This window comes from Aedes aegypti, chromosome 2 (assembly GCF_002204515.2).
Source record: "Aedes aegypti strain LVP_AGWG chromosome 2, AaegL5.0 Primary Assembly, whole genome shotgun sequence".
In the NCBI taxonomy this organism is placed as follows: Eukaryota; Metazoa; Arthropoda; class Insecta; order Diptera; family Culicidae; genus Aedes; species Aedes aegypti.
The window spans coordinates 94,829,101-94,844,705 of NC_035108.1; the positions used below are offsets into that span (position 1 = coordinate 94,829,101).

At 37.9% G+C, this 15,605-nt stretch overlaps 1 protein-coding gene across 4 annotated transcripts in view; it reads right to left on the bottom strand.

Moving 5' to 3' along the window:
• Window positions 1-15,605, bottom strand: part of LOC5575962 (sodium channel protein 60E) — a 798,459-nt gene that overhangs the window by 67,999 nt on the left and 714,855 nt on the right. For all 4 annotated transcript variants that reach the window (XM_021841568.1, XM_021841570.1, XM_021841569.1 and 1 more), the window contains exons 11-14: window positions 3,325-3,459; window positions 3,059-3,259; window positions 2,807-2,975; window positions 2,308-2,477 (exon numbers count right to left, since the gene is read on the bottom strand). In XM_021841568.1, the coding sequence (XP_021697260.1) occupies window positions 2,308-2,477; window positions 2,807-2,975; window positions 3,059-3,259; window positions 3,325-3,459 (675 nt within the window). The remainder of the gene's footprint in view (window positions 1-2,307; window positions 2,478-2,806; window positions 2,976-3,058; window positions 3,260-3,324; window positions 3,460-15,605) is intronic.

Consider the following 15,605-nt stretch of genomic DNA (forward strand, 5'->3'; position numbering starts at 1 on the left):
TTCCTCACTTGAATCAAAGAGCCTGGGCTAGAGGCTGCTTCGATTTGGTGTTCGGAAAATTTGTCTAGAGCATCGAACTGATTGCTCATTTCGATACAATTATTCATTTCACCCTTGGAAGAAACTTCGCATTCCGGGGAAGCGTCCTTTCTTCCATTCTTGCCACGTGTAGTGACAGTTTTAAAACCCACTTTTTTGGAAGGAAGTAGTGAATTCAGAGATTCACCCTTCCTTTTGTTGGTTGTTGATACCATGTTTAGTTAATAAACGAGAAAGACGTAACCTTCGAGAGGTTTTTTCCCTAGACTGTGTCCAAGAACGATTACCACCGCTAGCTTTCGCCAACGGGTCCAACGAAAAATCGAAGGCACGGGTCCAAACAAGGATCGTAAAGGGATCAATAGTAGAAAAAATAGTACTGAAAAGCACTGTTTAAGTAGCACTGAAAAGTACCGTTTTTAATTTTAGCACTGAAAAGTACTGTTTTATTGCTTAAGGTAGTTTTTAAGAAAACTTCCAAGAGCAGAGAGAATTCGTGTACGCACAGCACGAAGATACGATGCGCACTGAGGATAGACAATTAATTTTACAAAAACGAAGAACATGGTTGCAGGTAACGATAGAAGTATGCCTGGTGGCACATGTGCTGAGGTAGTGTTCGATGAGGATGTGTTTGAAGTTGTTGAAGAATTTGTTTACCTTGGAATACTTGTGACATGTGACAATGACGTTTCCCGCGAAGTGGAAAGACGTGTTGCGGCTGCGAATATTTTACGGACTACGTATCCAGCTTAATTTTCGTATTTTGCAAACGGAAACAAAATTCGCCCTGTATAGAACATTGACTTTTCCGGAGGCTCTCTTCGTGCACGAAGCGTAGACGTTAAAAGAGGTCGACCGGAAAGCCTTCGGTGTTTCCGAGCGTAAAGTGCAGCGGATAATACTCGGTGGGAAAGTAGAAAATGGTATGTGGCCAGACGCATGAATCACGAGTTACATCAAATGTTTAAAAACGCGAATATTATTAAGCGTGTGAAATATGGCAGACTTCAGTAAGCTGGTCACTTAGTGCAAATGTTGGGAAGAAGAAATGCGAAAATAATATTTAACAGGGGAACCAGGTAGGTGACTGTGATGTCCACGTAAGGGTTATATTATAGATACAGTCGAGCGAGAGCGAGATCTGAATGAAGAAGAACTGAAATGAGAATGAGAGAGGTAGAGTAGGAAAAAGAGAAGTTCGAAGCTGGATGGTATTTGGGGATTGATGGAATAAAGCAGATTGGTCTGGACTAGCGAGAAGATAAGATGTGTTCTTTATTACGCTGACTGAAAGTAGTCTGATTCCCCATAAGCTAAACGTTACAGTGACTTCGTGGAATACCACGAATACGCTGGCTGTACGCAGTGCAAGAGGACTTGGCGACCTTAAACGTTCGGGGCAACTGGAGAAGTTTCGCCCAAGACCGATGAAGGTGGAGGTCTACAATACGCCTGACAATAGCGTGACACTACTCTGTAGCCATCTAGATAGGTACCAGGTAAGGTAGCATAATCAATTGGACTAGTGAGTCCTAAATTTTGCACGCTTTCAAACTACGTAGCAAGTTTTTAACCTTTTTCGCAATAAGTTGATAATACTTTGATATCTTTGAACTCCAGAATCGGCTTTTTTTTTCCAAAAGATTAGATAATTTCCAAAAAAGGCTTAGAGCCAGAGTTAAACTTTGAGATTTTATAGTTCAATTTGAATCCATTGTATCTGGCTACATCCATGATCCATAGTCTCCAGGTTGGAATGTGCAGCTGAGCTACAAAGGAGTGGCAGCAGCAACAGCATCAAGCCAAGGACACTGCCAAGGCAGCCACATGGTGAACTTTGAAAAAAAGGCTGAGATTCAAGAGTTGGCAGGGTGCATGATGCAGTAGGGAATGTGTGCTAACGAACGCGTTCTGGCAAAAAAGTGTAAGTGCACATAGCTTTTGGTTCATTTCCCGAGGCGCGTAAAACGTGTGCCTGGGCACAGCTGTGTTTATTTTAAAATTTTAATAAATTTTTAATGCTACTTTACACCTCCATTGTCGTCAGTTGCCTTCTCGTTTGTAGCCATTGTCATCGCCACCCTGTTGCATTTTGTCTTCGGAGCCCGGTTTCATATTCTTCTGGATGCTACAATTCTATGAGCGCCTTTACACCTGCCAGGCGTGAAAAGTCCTATTATTCACACCAGGCTTAAGGGGAGCAAGATTGCGATAGTGCAACTAACTATGTGTGCTGAACGTTTTTCCCCGAGAACCGTCACTTACCTCTACTAAGGAAGAATGCACCAACTCGGTGCCCGTTACAACATCCTGCTCCTCGTGGTCATCCACCACTCCGGAGTCGTCCAGGGAAGACTCTCGATTGACGCCACCCTCGCTGGCATTGGAACTCGCCTGTCGGCTGGAAGGCAGCAGCTGGCCCCGATAGTGAAGACCTGCGTGTGACAGAGAATAGTTTATTGAAAATTTCAATTTGTCCAATCACTGAAGTGCAAGACAATTGCAGTGGTTCTCAATCACTGCAGTCAACACGTGTAATAAATCATCTTACATTTCGACCAAAAGCCAAATTTTTATTTCTTGCTAATAGAGCACTAATATAAACACTATTTACAGATTTATCATAAAAATGGGATTTTTGGCATTTATCAAATAAATGACCATTTGAGCAAAATTTGGTCGGTACACGTTTGTACAATTCGACCTATGAATATTTAATCTTCCGGTTGTGAAACACTGCCCAAGTAGACAATTTGGTTCTTACCTAAAGGGTGCAACGTGTTCGGATTCTGTTGTTGGTGTTGCGTGGGTGGCATAGCTGGAGGCGCCGACGTCAGCATTCCTTTCGTTCGTTGCAATGCCAAAGCCTGCGGTCTCACTATGCTGTGCCTCGGACTTGGACTGGGACTTGGCGTCACCGATCTGCTCTTCGTCTGGGTCGGGAAGAAACAAATGGCAGAAAAATCAATGCACTTTTTGTCGTCATCATTATCTGCTTGAGTTGGCAAAGACTTACAACATTGTTTCCGTTATCGCCACCCTCCTTGCCCTTTTTTCTCCGGCGGGTCTTTTTCCGGGAGTAAGACGCCAGCAGAACTCCCTTCCGGGCGTCCAGCTTCTTGCGCTGTTGTTTGCTTAACTGCTTAACATTCAAACTGGCCGGATCGAAGCTGAACGTCGAATCGTCCCGATGGTCGATCAGGTCCTTTCGCCGCTCCTGATTATAGATGAATAGAAATGTTTAAATGATTCTTTGATACTTTGAGCGCGGGCTTCACTTGCCTCTTGGGTGATTTCAGCTTCCTCCTCGTAACTCAAAGCAACGACGGCTAACATCAAGTTGATCAAATAAAATGAACCGAAAAATACCACTACGGTGAAAAACGACACACTCATGGGACCGCACGTCGCCAGCACCTTTAAGAATAGAACAAAAGATCAGAGTGTTTTATTAAAATAATCAGTGCGTATTGTACTCTCGTGCTTTGCGTACAAAAATTCTTTATGCTCTCGGAAGTTTTTAAAACAATCTAAAAAAAAACAGTATTTCTCAGTGCTACAAAAACAATACTTTTCATTGCTATTTTTTTCTACCTATTGCTCCCTTTTCGGCCCTTGGTTGGAACCGTGCCTTCGATTTTTCGTTGGAAGATACCAAGAATCTTGTATGCGCAAATTGCGGGGGCAACTACAAGTCTATTTTTTTTGGATTGTTCTTCACGTAAACGAATCGTTGAGACTCGAACCAGGCAGATGAACGGCAAGAAAACTTCGGGTAACCATTCGAATCTTTCAATTTCGAATGTATGTACCCAAGGAAACTTCTATGCTGAATTTGTTTCAGCTCCTCCTCTTTAAGTTGTCTTCCTCAGGGTAACCGTTTGCGTTGTTTCAAATCAAATGGCAATATCTCTGCCGCCGCCGGCAATGCCCAGGTAACTATTAGGCCGTAAAAATTGGCACAACATCGGTTCTATAGTGTTATAAAGAACTTCTCTCATAGAGCCTATAAACACTATATTCCTCTAAAGTGCTGCATAACAGCCACTTTTGGCGAATTATTTGGCCCCCACTTTCAAACCACGCCCGTGCAATAGACGTCAAAACATTTTTCAGTGGGTAGCACCCACCACAGATAAAAAAAAACATCTATTTGTTTTGTTTTTTATCCTACTTCAACCGCTATGAGTCAAAAGAGTGTTATTTTGTTTCCTTCTTTCTCGCACCAATTGCTTCATTACGATAGGCCATTACATTTTTCTGTAGTTTCTAGTTGTTTTCGGTAAGCTCAAACGGTCGGTTCCAGGCTCGAACTCAGTACTGTTAGTTGTAGAATATTATGTTGCAGAGCTTTTCCAACTGATCCATCCTCTGGTCTGATTAAATCATCGTCTAAAAGCGTTCTTAAAGCAGAAAAGTGGACGGAAAAGTAAGTAAACTTGAAATCAATTTAATTTGCTAATGATTTTCTAATGCTTTTGTTTTTCACAGTAGTGTCTGCCAAAAGAACAATCCAGAAAAAAATAAGTGCAGCTGCATTGGGGCCCAGATAGCCGTAGCGATAAACGCGCAGCTATTCAGCAAGACCAAGCTGAGGGTCGTGGGTTCGAATCCCGCCGGTCGAGGATCTTTCCGGGTTGGAAATTTTCTCGACTTCCCAGGGCATAGAGTATCTTCGTACCTGCCACACGATATACGCATGCAAAAATGGTCATTGGCACAGTAAGCTCTCAGTTAATAACTGTGGAAGTGCTCATAAGAACACTAAGCTGAGAAGCAGGCTTTGTCCCAGTGGGGACGTAATGCCAGAAAGAAGAAGAAGAGCTGCATTGATGCGAGCCATTCAATCGCAAAATGCTTCGGACGTGGCTACGGATAACTTGCCGGTAGCACCAGAGAAGAAAGATGCATCATCGCAGACGGAGTCGAATGAATCCGCGGAAGGGAATGATAGCCTGGCTATCAAAATAAACAAATGCCTTTTGCTGTTGTCTCACATGAATACAAAAGTGGATGCGTTGGGTGCGAATCATTATCAGCAGCCTAGAAGATCTTCAAATGAGCAGATCAATCTGTCGAAGATAACTTTCCAACCCGTTAAAAGTTTGGCCGATTTTGAAAGCTTGGAGGATCGCTGCCGAGATGAATGGTTTGTGAAGGGACTTGTTGCCTCCATTGGAAATATTCACGGTCGTCACAGATATACAAGTCAAGGAGCAACGGTGAGTCTTCGAATAATCAACTACTTCTTCACTCGCGATTTCCTGCTACAGTGCTCGTGGACAGGTGCTACTCGTTCGTTCGGCAACGAGGAAGCAAAAAGACAAAAAGTACCGTTCATGAAGTTTGATAGAACGATTGATTTGTTTTATCAAACGGTGCTTTATTCCGACCCATCCTATACGCAAGATGAATGCAAAACTTTTCTGCACCGCTGCTTGAAGAACGCATATCAACGGTTCGCGGAGGTGACCGGAAAAAGAAAACCAGTCTCGAGAAAACGGAAGCAATTGACGAACGAAGTCGTTCTACCTGAAGACCGTATGACCGGAGGACAGAGTAAGGATTTCGACAACATTGCAGAGGCAGATACAAGTTGCGACGAAGGATCACTGGTAGAAACCAACGGAAATGCATCGTGGCAAGTAGTTTCTGGAAGATCATGAGGAAGAGGAGAATTTGCCGCCAAATTGGTTAAAAATTGAAAATTAGCACCGTGGAATGGAACATTGATTGATTTTTTGTTAAACTTTTATTTCAGTGATGAACTTCTAAAAAATAAAACCGAAACGTGAAATCGACGAGAATAAATTGTGGTTTTTATTCAAACATGACAGTTTTCTTATTTGACTTTGCTCATTTCTCAGGAAGAGTATGATGCAACGGTACAAAAATAGTTTCTTTCGTGAATTTCTATCGCAACCAATTTACAAAAAATGCTGCTGAATGGATAAACCTTACAAGAACTGGAATCGTTGTTTGTAATTGTTCTATAGATATAAAAAACATCAGAGGGAAATGGTTTTTCAACGTGTGCTTCGAATTGTTTCAGTTCTGAACCAACTAAACCATCTTCATTCGCGAAGTTCATAGTTACAATTGACTTATCATTTGTAAGGAACCATTTATCTTCGAACTTGTTCGTTGGCCTTCGTATATTGTGCAGTACAGAAAGTTATCACCATTAATTCGAGAAGGCTGTTTTAAACTAGGATATGATTGAATTACTGGGATGTTGTTGTGGGGCTGAGTTTTCTCGGAGATTTTGTTAATTATTTGGTTCAATGGTAACCGTCCAGATCGCACCATATTTTTAATTTGAAATAATAGGCAATGATCCACATTTTTTGACCTCGTCCACATTATGAACAAGGTTGTGAGTGTTACTCGAAATAACGTGAAAATGTTTGTGGTAATTTTTAATGAATGTTTTGAAAAGGTTCTCAGCCACGGGTAAATATTTCCTATAGTGTTCACTTGAACAAATCGTGACGGCGTAGAACAAACTGATGAAGTTCTCAAACTGAGTTTTATCAACAACATGTTTGAGAAGTGCTATCCCAATATAATTTAGAAAAGATGCGCATTCCGAGGCCTTCCAATGGCAAAGAAATCGCAATCCTCGCACTTTACGATGTATTTCTGACGGAAGCCTTACGTTAGCTAGAATATTGTCAATACTATCGGTTGTAGATTTTGACCATTTTGCATAATGCATTTGGCCTTCTTTGTAAATTGTGAGCAGTTTTTTGGTAATACCCAAATGTAACAGATGTAATGAATCAGATACTATTATATCCTCAACCATGTCAATTGGTAAGCGAAGCAGGGGCGATTCAACGCAAATTTTTTTTAAGTTTCCCATTGTCTCGAATTTTGTAAGTTTGATGATGATCTCCGTACAAACGCTTACGAAATCCTTCATCTGTTCTCTTGAGAGCGTCTGTTACAGGATACACATTTACGTATTGCTCCTTTGAACGTGTTCCAACGACTGAACACTTCAAACACCCATGGAATGAATTGAAGTTTACCGTTCCTGTAATTGTACATGGATATGAATTCATGGCAATAAAGTATCGACTTCAGTTACCTTTAATGAAGGCTCTTGCGGGTGAGTCACAAATAAAGGCTCTAACTTTAACCGTCAATAGATTGCTGTTGATTAGGATTCCGGATTTTAAAATTGTTTCCGCTTCATCTGCAAACGGCTTCAAAAACTCTTCGACAGAATTAGGTTTGCTTTTGCCATGAAAAATGCCAATAATCATTGGCTTCATGGCTGGTTCTTCGAAAACGTTGAACAAAATTGGCCATACTTGATCAGTACCATTTTTGTAAAGCGGTAATCCGTCAATGTTTATATTAAGAGAAATTTTTCTAGGCTGCAATCACCTATAACGAATAGAAAACACACCCTTTAAATTTTCTTTCAACTTATTTCAATACAAAAACAATATACCCAATCCTCGATGCCAATACTGGCCACCTCCAATTTGGATCATGTTGGGTTCCTTACGAGGGGTTCTAAGGAGTCTTCGTGGATCGGTGGGAAGGCACCGATCCACACTGTAGCCATCGCTGAAAAAACGTGATCGAAATTGTTTTGACCTTGAAAACATGATTTTAGTACTATAGTGTCTTCGGGAAAGGTTTTCCATAAAATAATCGCTATTTTATGAAAGTGTCAATTTGGTGATTAATCCACCTAAAAGTGAGAACGAAATTTTATTTTTCGTATTTATGAATTTAAAAATAAACTTTATTCGGGAAAGTTGTAGGTAATATTAGAAGAAACAACTTCGCTGAAGACACCGTATGCATATTTTTTGATTTTCATGTACATTTGTGGAGTTTTTTGTGGAACACCCCTAAAAATCACTTTTTTCATCATAACTTGGTTGGATGATTTTGTACAATTTTCAATTGTTCTAGTGTTAATTGTTACTTGCAAAAACGCATAACTTTCTGCAAAAGAGTATATTTTTATCTCTCATACTTTTCGAATTATTGAAGGTTTTATATAAAATTTTGCACCTTTTTGACACTAAAAAACATTAGGTCGCGCACATTTCCGCAGTCTGAAACATGCTCATCCAATGGTTTGAAACTAATACTATGAAATGCAGAGAAAGCCGCTTTTAGCCTGCTTTAGCCTGACGGTCAAAAGAAAGTCTGAAAAAATGTTTACTTACATGCAGATATAATTTACACTTATTCACTACCCCCTATATTGGCTTAACTTGAATATCTGGCATCACTGTATCGAATTTTATGCAATCAAATCAACAATGACATCAATCAACAACAGATCGGAATAATCTGTTCAGACAGGTTTACCACAGACAAACAGACTAAATATCCAACACCCTTTTCATCGTTCACTTTTCTAACATTAGTTCCATACAGTGGATCCACAATTAAGAATCGCCCACAATTTATGAATCAGCTGACTTTAAATGACAAAATAACAACAAAAATCAACACAAAACATCACATAAAAAATTTTACTCAAAATAAATTATAAGTGAAAATGTTTCCGTGATGTTTTGTGCTATTTTTTACTGTTATTTTGGCAGCTGATTCATAAATTGTGGGTGATTCTTAATTGTGGATTCACTGTATATGAAGTAGGTGGTCAATTAGGGATTCCGGCTCCGACTACTTTTGCTGAATACCGATTCAACGGTACTACATCGATCAGTATCGGTAGGGTTTATGGACAAAAGGTCGAAAGACAAAACGTCGAAAGGACAAAAGGTCGAAAATGATTTGCTTGGTGGGAAATTTTTTCTTTGAAAAAAGATTTTCGACCTTTTGTCCCTTCTTTTTTGTTCTTCGACCTTTTGTCCTTTCGACCTTTTGTCTTTCGACCTTCTGTCCTTTCAGCCTTTTGTCTTTCGACCTTTGTTATAGATTCATCGGTAGTACTAGTAAAATACCGATAATGAATTCTTTTCCCACTAAACCAATGAACAATGTTATAGTTTTTGTATGTTCATAAGAAATCCCTATATTTTAGTTTCATTCACAATTATAACATTTATGCATTTTACAATAAATAGTTGATAATTTGTGGAGAATGAAGAAAAAAATACATTTGTTGAAATATTTTAGAATATTAGTAATAGTTATCGGAAATATTTACCCTCGTGTCATGTGATTTGCCATCACCAGAACCGCTTGATTGATGATACCATTGGCGAAGGTTATTTATCAGCATCAAACAAAATCAAACAGCGGAATTACTGAAATCTTAAGATGATCATATTGAAGATCATGTAACAAAATTTGTTCGTACATTTTTCTATGATAACATTTTGTTGAATTTGTTCATTTGTGGTGATCGAACCCATGTATAAGCAGGTTGTAATTTATTAATGGTCCCTAATAAATTACAACATGCTTACACTGCTCATCTACACTTACTTGTCCCATTTTCTATGTAGACCTTATGAGCTGCGAGCCAAATATGCGTAGAACGGCAGTACACGAAGGCGATTGTGGATTGTTTCTTCATAATTGTGTAAATATGTTTTAATGCGAGAAAATCGGTAAGTATGCATTTCAAACTGTTTAATTGCTTTTTGGTTTATATGAGTGGCACCCAATATCAGCATCCGTACTAGCTTTGGCTGAGTTTAAATTGATGTTTCGAATATTTAAGTTGTCATTACGATTAATCGATATTTTGAATCGATGTTTGGAGCATCTAGAATCGAATGAATTTATTTTCTTAATTCGAGTTGTTGATTCGATTCATTTTGTAGAAATCGATAAATATTTCTTAATGCATTGATGGGAGAGAAACCAAATTTTTAATTAGTGAATTTGTTGTATCGAATATGAAAACTGATTTTATTGAAAGATGTTGGTGTCGACTGCTAATTCATTTGATCCCATCCCAAACTTCATAAATTTCAATTCAAATATATAGATGTAAAGGATTAGATTAAATCAATAAATAGATTCGACAGTTCAAATGTAAATCGATTCAGTAACATCGATGCTATGGAGAAATTTGCTCAATGCTTTGTACACTGAATCCTTATACGAGGAAGTGAGGTAATTTCTTTCTTGGTCTCTATTGGACAGTTTACCGAAGAGGCTCAATAGGATGCAACAAGGATATTAAGAATTGCAGGGAGGATCTCCAGAATTGATACTGACTAAGAATTATTACACTGTTTGTTGGCGACATCAAATCCTGTGATTACATCTATTAGAGCATTCCCGAGAAAAAAGTGTTTCCTTATCAGGATGGGAAAATCTTTTGGTTAAAAAAGATAACGAACAAACCAGTGATAGCGAAGCTAAAAATAATGATGATAATCTTAAACATTAATATTTACTGATTTGAATTTTAAAGGAAAAAATAAATGTTTCATAGTTATATTATAATTTTAGTTTTTTTTGCGAGCTCCGAAAAATTCTCAAGAAAGGACTGAGACTTCCTGCAGAAAAAATAGCAATAAGTGTTTTTCTGCAAAAAATAAACAGCTAACATTGGAAAGGTGAACGATGAAAAGTGTGTTGGATATGTTGTCTGTTTGTCTGTGATAAACTTGTCTGAACAGATTATTCCGACCTTTTGTTGATTGATTATATTGTTGACTTTATTGCATAAAATTCGATACAGTGATGCCAGATATTCAAGTTAAGCCAATATAGGGTGTAGTGAATAAGTGTAAATTATATCTGCATGTAAGTAAACATTTTTTCAGACTTTCTTTTGACCGTCAGGCTAAAGCAGGCTAAAAGCGGCTTTCTCTGCATTTCATAGTATTAGTTTCAAACCATTGGATGAGCATGTTTCAGACTGCGGAAATGTGCGCGACCTAATGTTTTTTAGTGTCAAAAAGGTGCAAAATTTTATATAAAACCTTCAATAATTCGAAAAGTATGAGAGATAAAAATATACTCTTTTGCAGAAAGTTATGCGTTTTTGCAAGTAACAAATAACACTAGAACAATTGAAAATTGTACAAAATCATCCAACCAAGTTATGATGAAAAAAGTGATTTTTAGGGGCGTTCCACAAAAAACTCCACAAGTGTACATGAAAATCAAAAAATATGCATACGGTGTCTTCAGCGAAGTTGTTTCTTCTAATATTACCTACAACTTTCCCGAATAAAGTTTATTTTTAAATTCATAAATACGAAAAATAAAATTTCGTTCACACTTTTAGGTGGATTAATCACCAAATTGACACTTTCATAAAATAGCGATTATTTTATGGAAAATCTCTCCCGAAGACACTATAGTACTAAAATCATGTTTTCAAGTTCAAAACAATTTCGATCACGTTTTTTCAGCGACGGCTACAGTGTGCGATCTATGGTGGAGAACCGATTAAGCAGTGGTTTCAAGGCTGAATGAGAAACATTGTATTCCAGGCTCCATTTTTGGATGAAAGTGGTTAAAGTTTCATTATCGTCAGTGCAATCCTGCTCAAAGTCTGAGGATCCAGCAGGACTATAGTCAAATGACTCTTCAAGGGCACCATGAACTTCCAACACGTCGGAATCATCGAAACCAAGATCTGGAGCTACTGTTCCCGAGGCTGCCTCGTAATCGTTTGCAGAACTATCGATGGTTCCATCGTTCTCTCCGTTATTTTTGGATACTGTGTAACTAGTCGATCGTAGATTACCATCGTCCAACAATAGTTGCTCATACTTAGCTAATTTTCTCCTGTAACTACCACTTTTGAGAAATTTTTGCCAAATCTGACTTCCATCCATTGTGGCTATTTTTCTTCTAATGTTTATTTTGTTTGTTGATTTTTCAAAATGTCATTCACAACAAAGCTTCATATTGGCAGTAGTGAACATCAAATACGGCTTACATTGACTAGGCTTATAAGCACTGTTACATAGCGTTATTTACCAATATAGAACCTACATTACTGCTTCAATAACACAAAGCCCATAGTTTGTAAGCATAAAAATCTGGTATACGGTTATTATCCAGCTTATCACAGTGCTTAATGGTTACCTGGATGTATATTCCGTCTCTTCATCAACAGAAAATCATCAAAAAACGCACCTACTTCTAGTGAAATGTCTACCTCTGATTTTGATGTTTTAACTAAACAACTGAATCAAATGATTGATGCAATGTCTGAAACCACCTCAATAGCTGAAACAGTCCAAGTTGGATTTGGAGGTGGAGAGTTGATTTGCTTCAAACTGATTTATACTATTTTTATAATACATTCAAGTTGGATTGATAGTAAATATGAACTTGTTCCCTTGAATTAGATAACATTTGAACATTCAATCATATAGTCATATCACAATAGAAATAAATTACCTACTACAAGTTAAATAACAATTTCATGTAACAACTCAAACATGACCTCTGAATCAATTATTTACAAATCCTTCAAATAATGCCAATGTAGGTAAACGCCCGATGGATTGCCTCCACTTCAAAAGCAATTTAAATTAAGCCCAGATCAAGTGCACACAACAATCGAATGTAATATTGTTAATTGTGCACTCACTCATCATAACCTCCCATGGGGGGTACACATGAACCCTATTTATTATTTCATAACAGTTGCGAATGTGATTTATTCCGCACCGAAAGTTACAATCAATTAAATCTAAACTTGCACCATTTTAGCAGTCAAAATTATTAATGGGCTCTTGTTGTAGCCCCGCAATCGTAGGTGGGCAGATGCACATTTTAAGCACCGGCAATGAATTTTCAATTACATTACATAAACTAACGTTGGTTTTCTGGTGGGGGCTACGAGGGGATCACACTAAATAATATTCAGTTCATTAATTCTGGTATACGTGCTTCCACTTGGGGCCTATATTGTCGGTACGGTTTACAGGCTTTTAGGATTTAGGAATCTGATGATGATTCCAGCTTGTGTGAAAAGTATTTCCCCACAGGTGCAAATCACAGCAGGGAGTCCACATAAGTGTAAGTGCCACAAGGGCAAATGCATGAACTGCGTTCGTTTGACTTGGTTATTAGTTATTCTGCATACATTCTTGTCTGGTACTAAATATTCATAAACGCATGGAAAATTACCCTCTCGAAGCTAGAAAGCTTCTGTCATACTGTCGTTTACTACGTGCAATGCAGTCAACGTTTTGTAATTTGGTATTTAAATTCTAGTTCTGGCTGCGGTGCAAAGGGTGAACATTTTAACTAAAAAATGTGTATTACAGCAGTCCTCTACCTGTTGCAAATCTTTACTGACGAATGTCTTAATTTAAATGGTATTGCTACTGAGATATGTTGGTCTTTTCCAGAAACTCCTCCCTTTTTTAATTTTCTTATATTTTTTTATCAAAAATACTTCATTTCCTTTTCCAACCAAATCTGTCTGTCCAAATTTTGCGTTTTTAATCTATACGACCCAGAGCCCTGGAATATAGTATCATCGTACCTGCCACATGATATACGAATGAGAAAATGGCAACTTTGGTAAAGAAAGCTCTCAGTTAATAGTGGAAGTGATACTTTTCAGCACCGTTAACAGTACAGAACAGTAAATTTTTCAGCATTGTTCCAACTGATAGGAAAAGTAGGCCATTATATTGTTCATCTTCTAGATGATAAATAGGCTTATCTTCTTTTTCTTGGCATTTACGTCCTCACTGGGACAGAGCCTGCTCCTCAGCTTAGTGTTCTAACTCAGAGCTTTCCTTGCCAAAGCTGCCATTTTGGCGTTCGTATATCGTATGGCAGGTACGATGATACTCTATACCCATGGAAGTCAATGAAATTTCCATTACGAAAAAATCCCGGACCGCCCGGGAATCGAACCCAGATACCTTCAGCATAGCCTTGCTTTGTAGCCGCGGACTCTAACCACTCGGCTAAGGACGGAGCCTTGTGGCTTGTAAAATAGTTATTTATGCAACGTTGCGTTTTTTAGCACGAGTTGTACTGGTTGCCGAGCTGGATAATTACGAACATTGCTGAAAAAATCTAGTTTTGCAACAAGTTGCATACAATATTTTTTTGAAATTACGAAAAGTGCTGTTTAAGTTGAATTTTCTCTAGGTGCATAAACATATTTCAAGAGAATCCACATGGACATCCATTCGTAGTAACAATTTCACATTTTCCAATCAGGTAGGCTGTGATACAGTTGAATCACTGTTACAAATGTTTACACCTTCATCGCTGGTCCATATTTTACACACATTGGACATGGCCTGCAACTGCAGCGATTGACAGTAGACTGGCTGTCCCGGGCCCGATTCATCTGACAAGTCATTCTGTAAGTTATGGCATATATTATTTATATTTTTATATTGAAATAGTTGTACATACGAAATAACTCTCTTGTTCTGAACTGGCTTGTATTTCCACAACTTTTTCACGCAAGGCACTTTTTTTGTTTTTTTTTTCGGATGCCCTTCTGATTTAAACAATAACATTGAGTTTTGGCAGATTTCCGATGAGTTTTATGACATTACTAACATGTTTTTTGTAGCTCCTAAATTAAAGTGACCAGACGTCCCGGATTGTGCGGGACAGTCCCGGATTTAAGCCCCTTGTCCCGCATTACGAAGCGTCCCGGAAAACGTCCCGGATTCGATCAGTTGACCAAAAATAGTTGTAATCCTATCATCTGTATTATATGCTGATTGCTATCATGATTTTAAAACAAACATTCCATTTCTTATGCAATTTATTCTTATGGTAGATAATAAGAACATACAATGTATGAAACTTTAATGCTAGTATTTAGTCAGACATTGAGAAAAATATTTTCTACAGTAATACTCATCGTGCTTAATTTTTAATTTTATTCTACATTAAATTGTACTAAATTCTAGTTCATTCCTCAAGTTCTAGAAAATCTTTACACAATTTCTACGAAAACAACATCTGGTTTTTGGAATTGGAATATGAAAAGCAACGGAAATAGTACAAAAACGTCGCAAGTAACTGAATAAAGCGGCTTACCATTTTGTAATAACATTTTTGTGGAAAATTATAGGAATTCCATAGTTTTTGAACGCGAGCCAATTGTATGCAAATTTGAGCAATGCACACGGCGAAAAAATGTTTAAAAGGTGATTCTTCTGATTTGATTTTCTCAAAACCGTATGGAAGTTACTTATGTCGGTTTGAAAAAGTAATCGAGAGTTCAATACAATCATTGAAGGTTTAACCAGCTTGATGGAATTCTTAGGTAAAATCTATAAGTTACGAAATTTCGCTTATTCAAAAAAAAAAGCTCAATATCCAGGCGAATTATGCAGAATACTTATTTAAAGTGTATTTTTGCAATTCAATTGTTTAATTTTATACTGTACACCCCTGCTAATTTGAAAGCTATCTCATGCAAAACATCGGGGTTCATTGTTAATTTGAACAGCTGGTTACCCTATGAGCATGAGAAAATCGTACTTCTGGACACCTCTTTCGCTGTTTTGTTATGATTCTGCGTTTCGTTTCACAATGTCTCATTTCACTTCACCCCTTCAGAATCAATTCTGAAAGAAGGAATTAAAACTTTTTCAGTTTCAAAGGATTTTACTTATTATCTCCACTTAAAAATGGATTTTCCTTTAAAATGT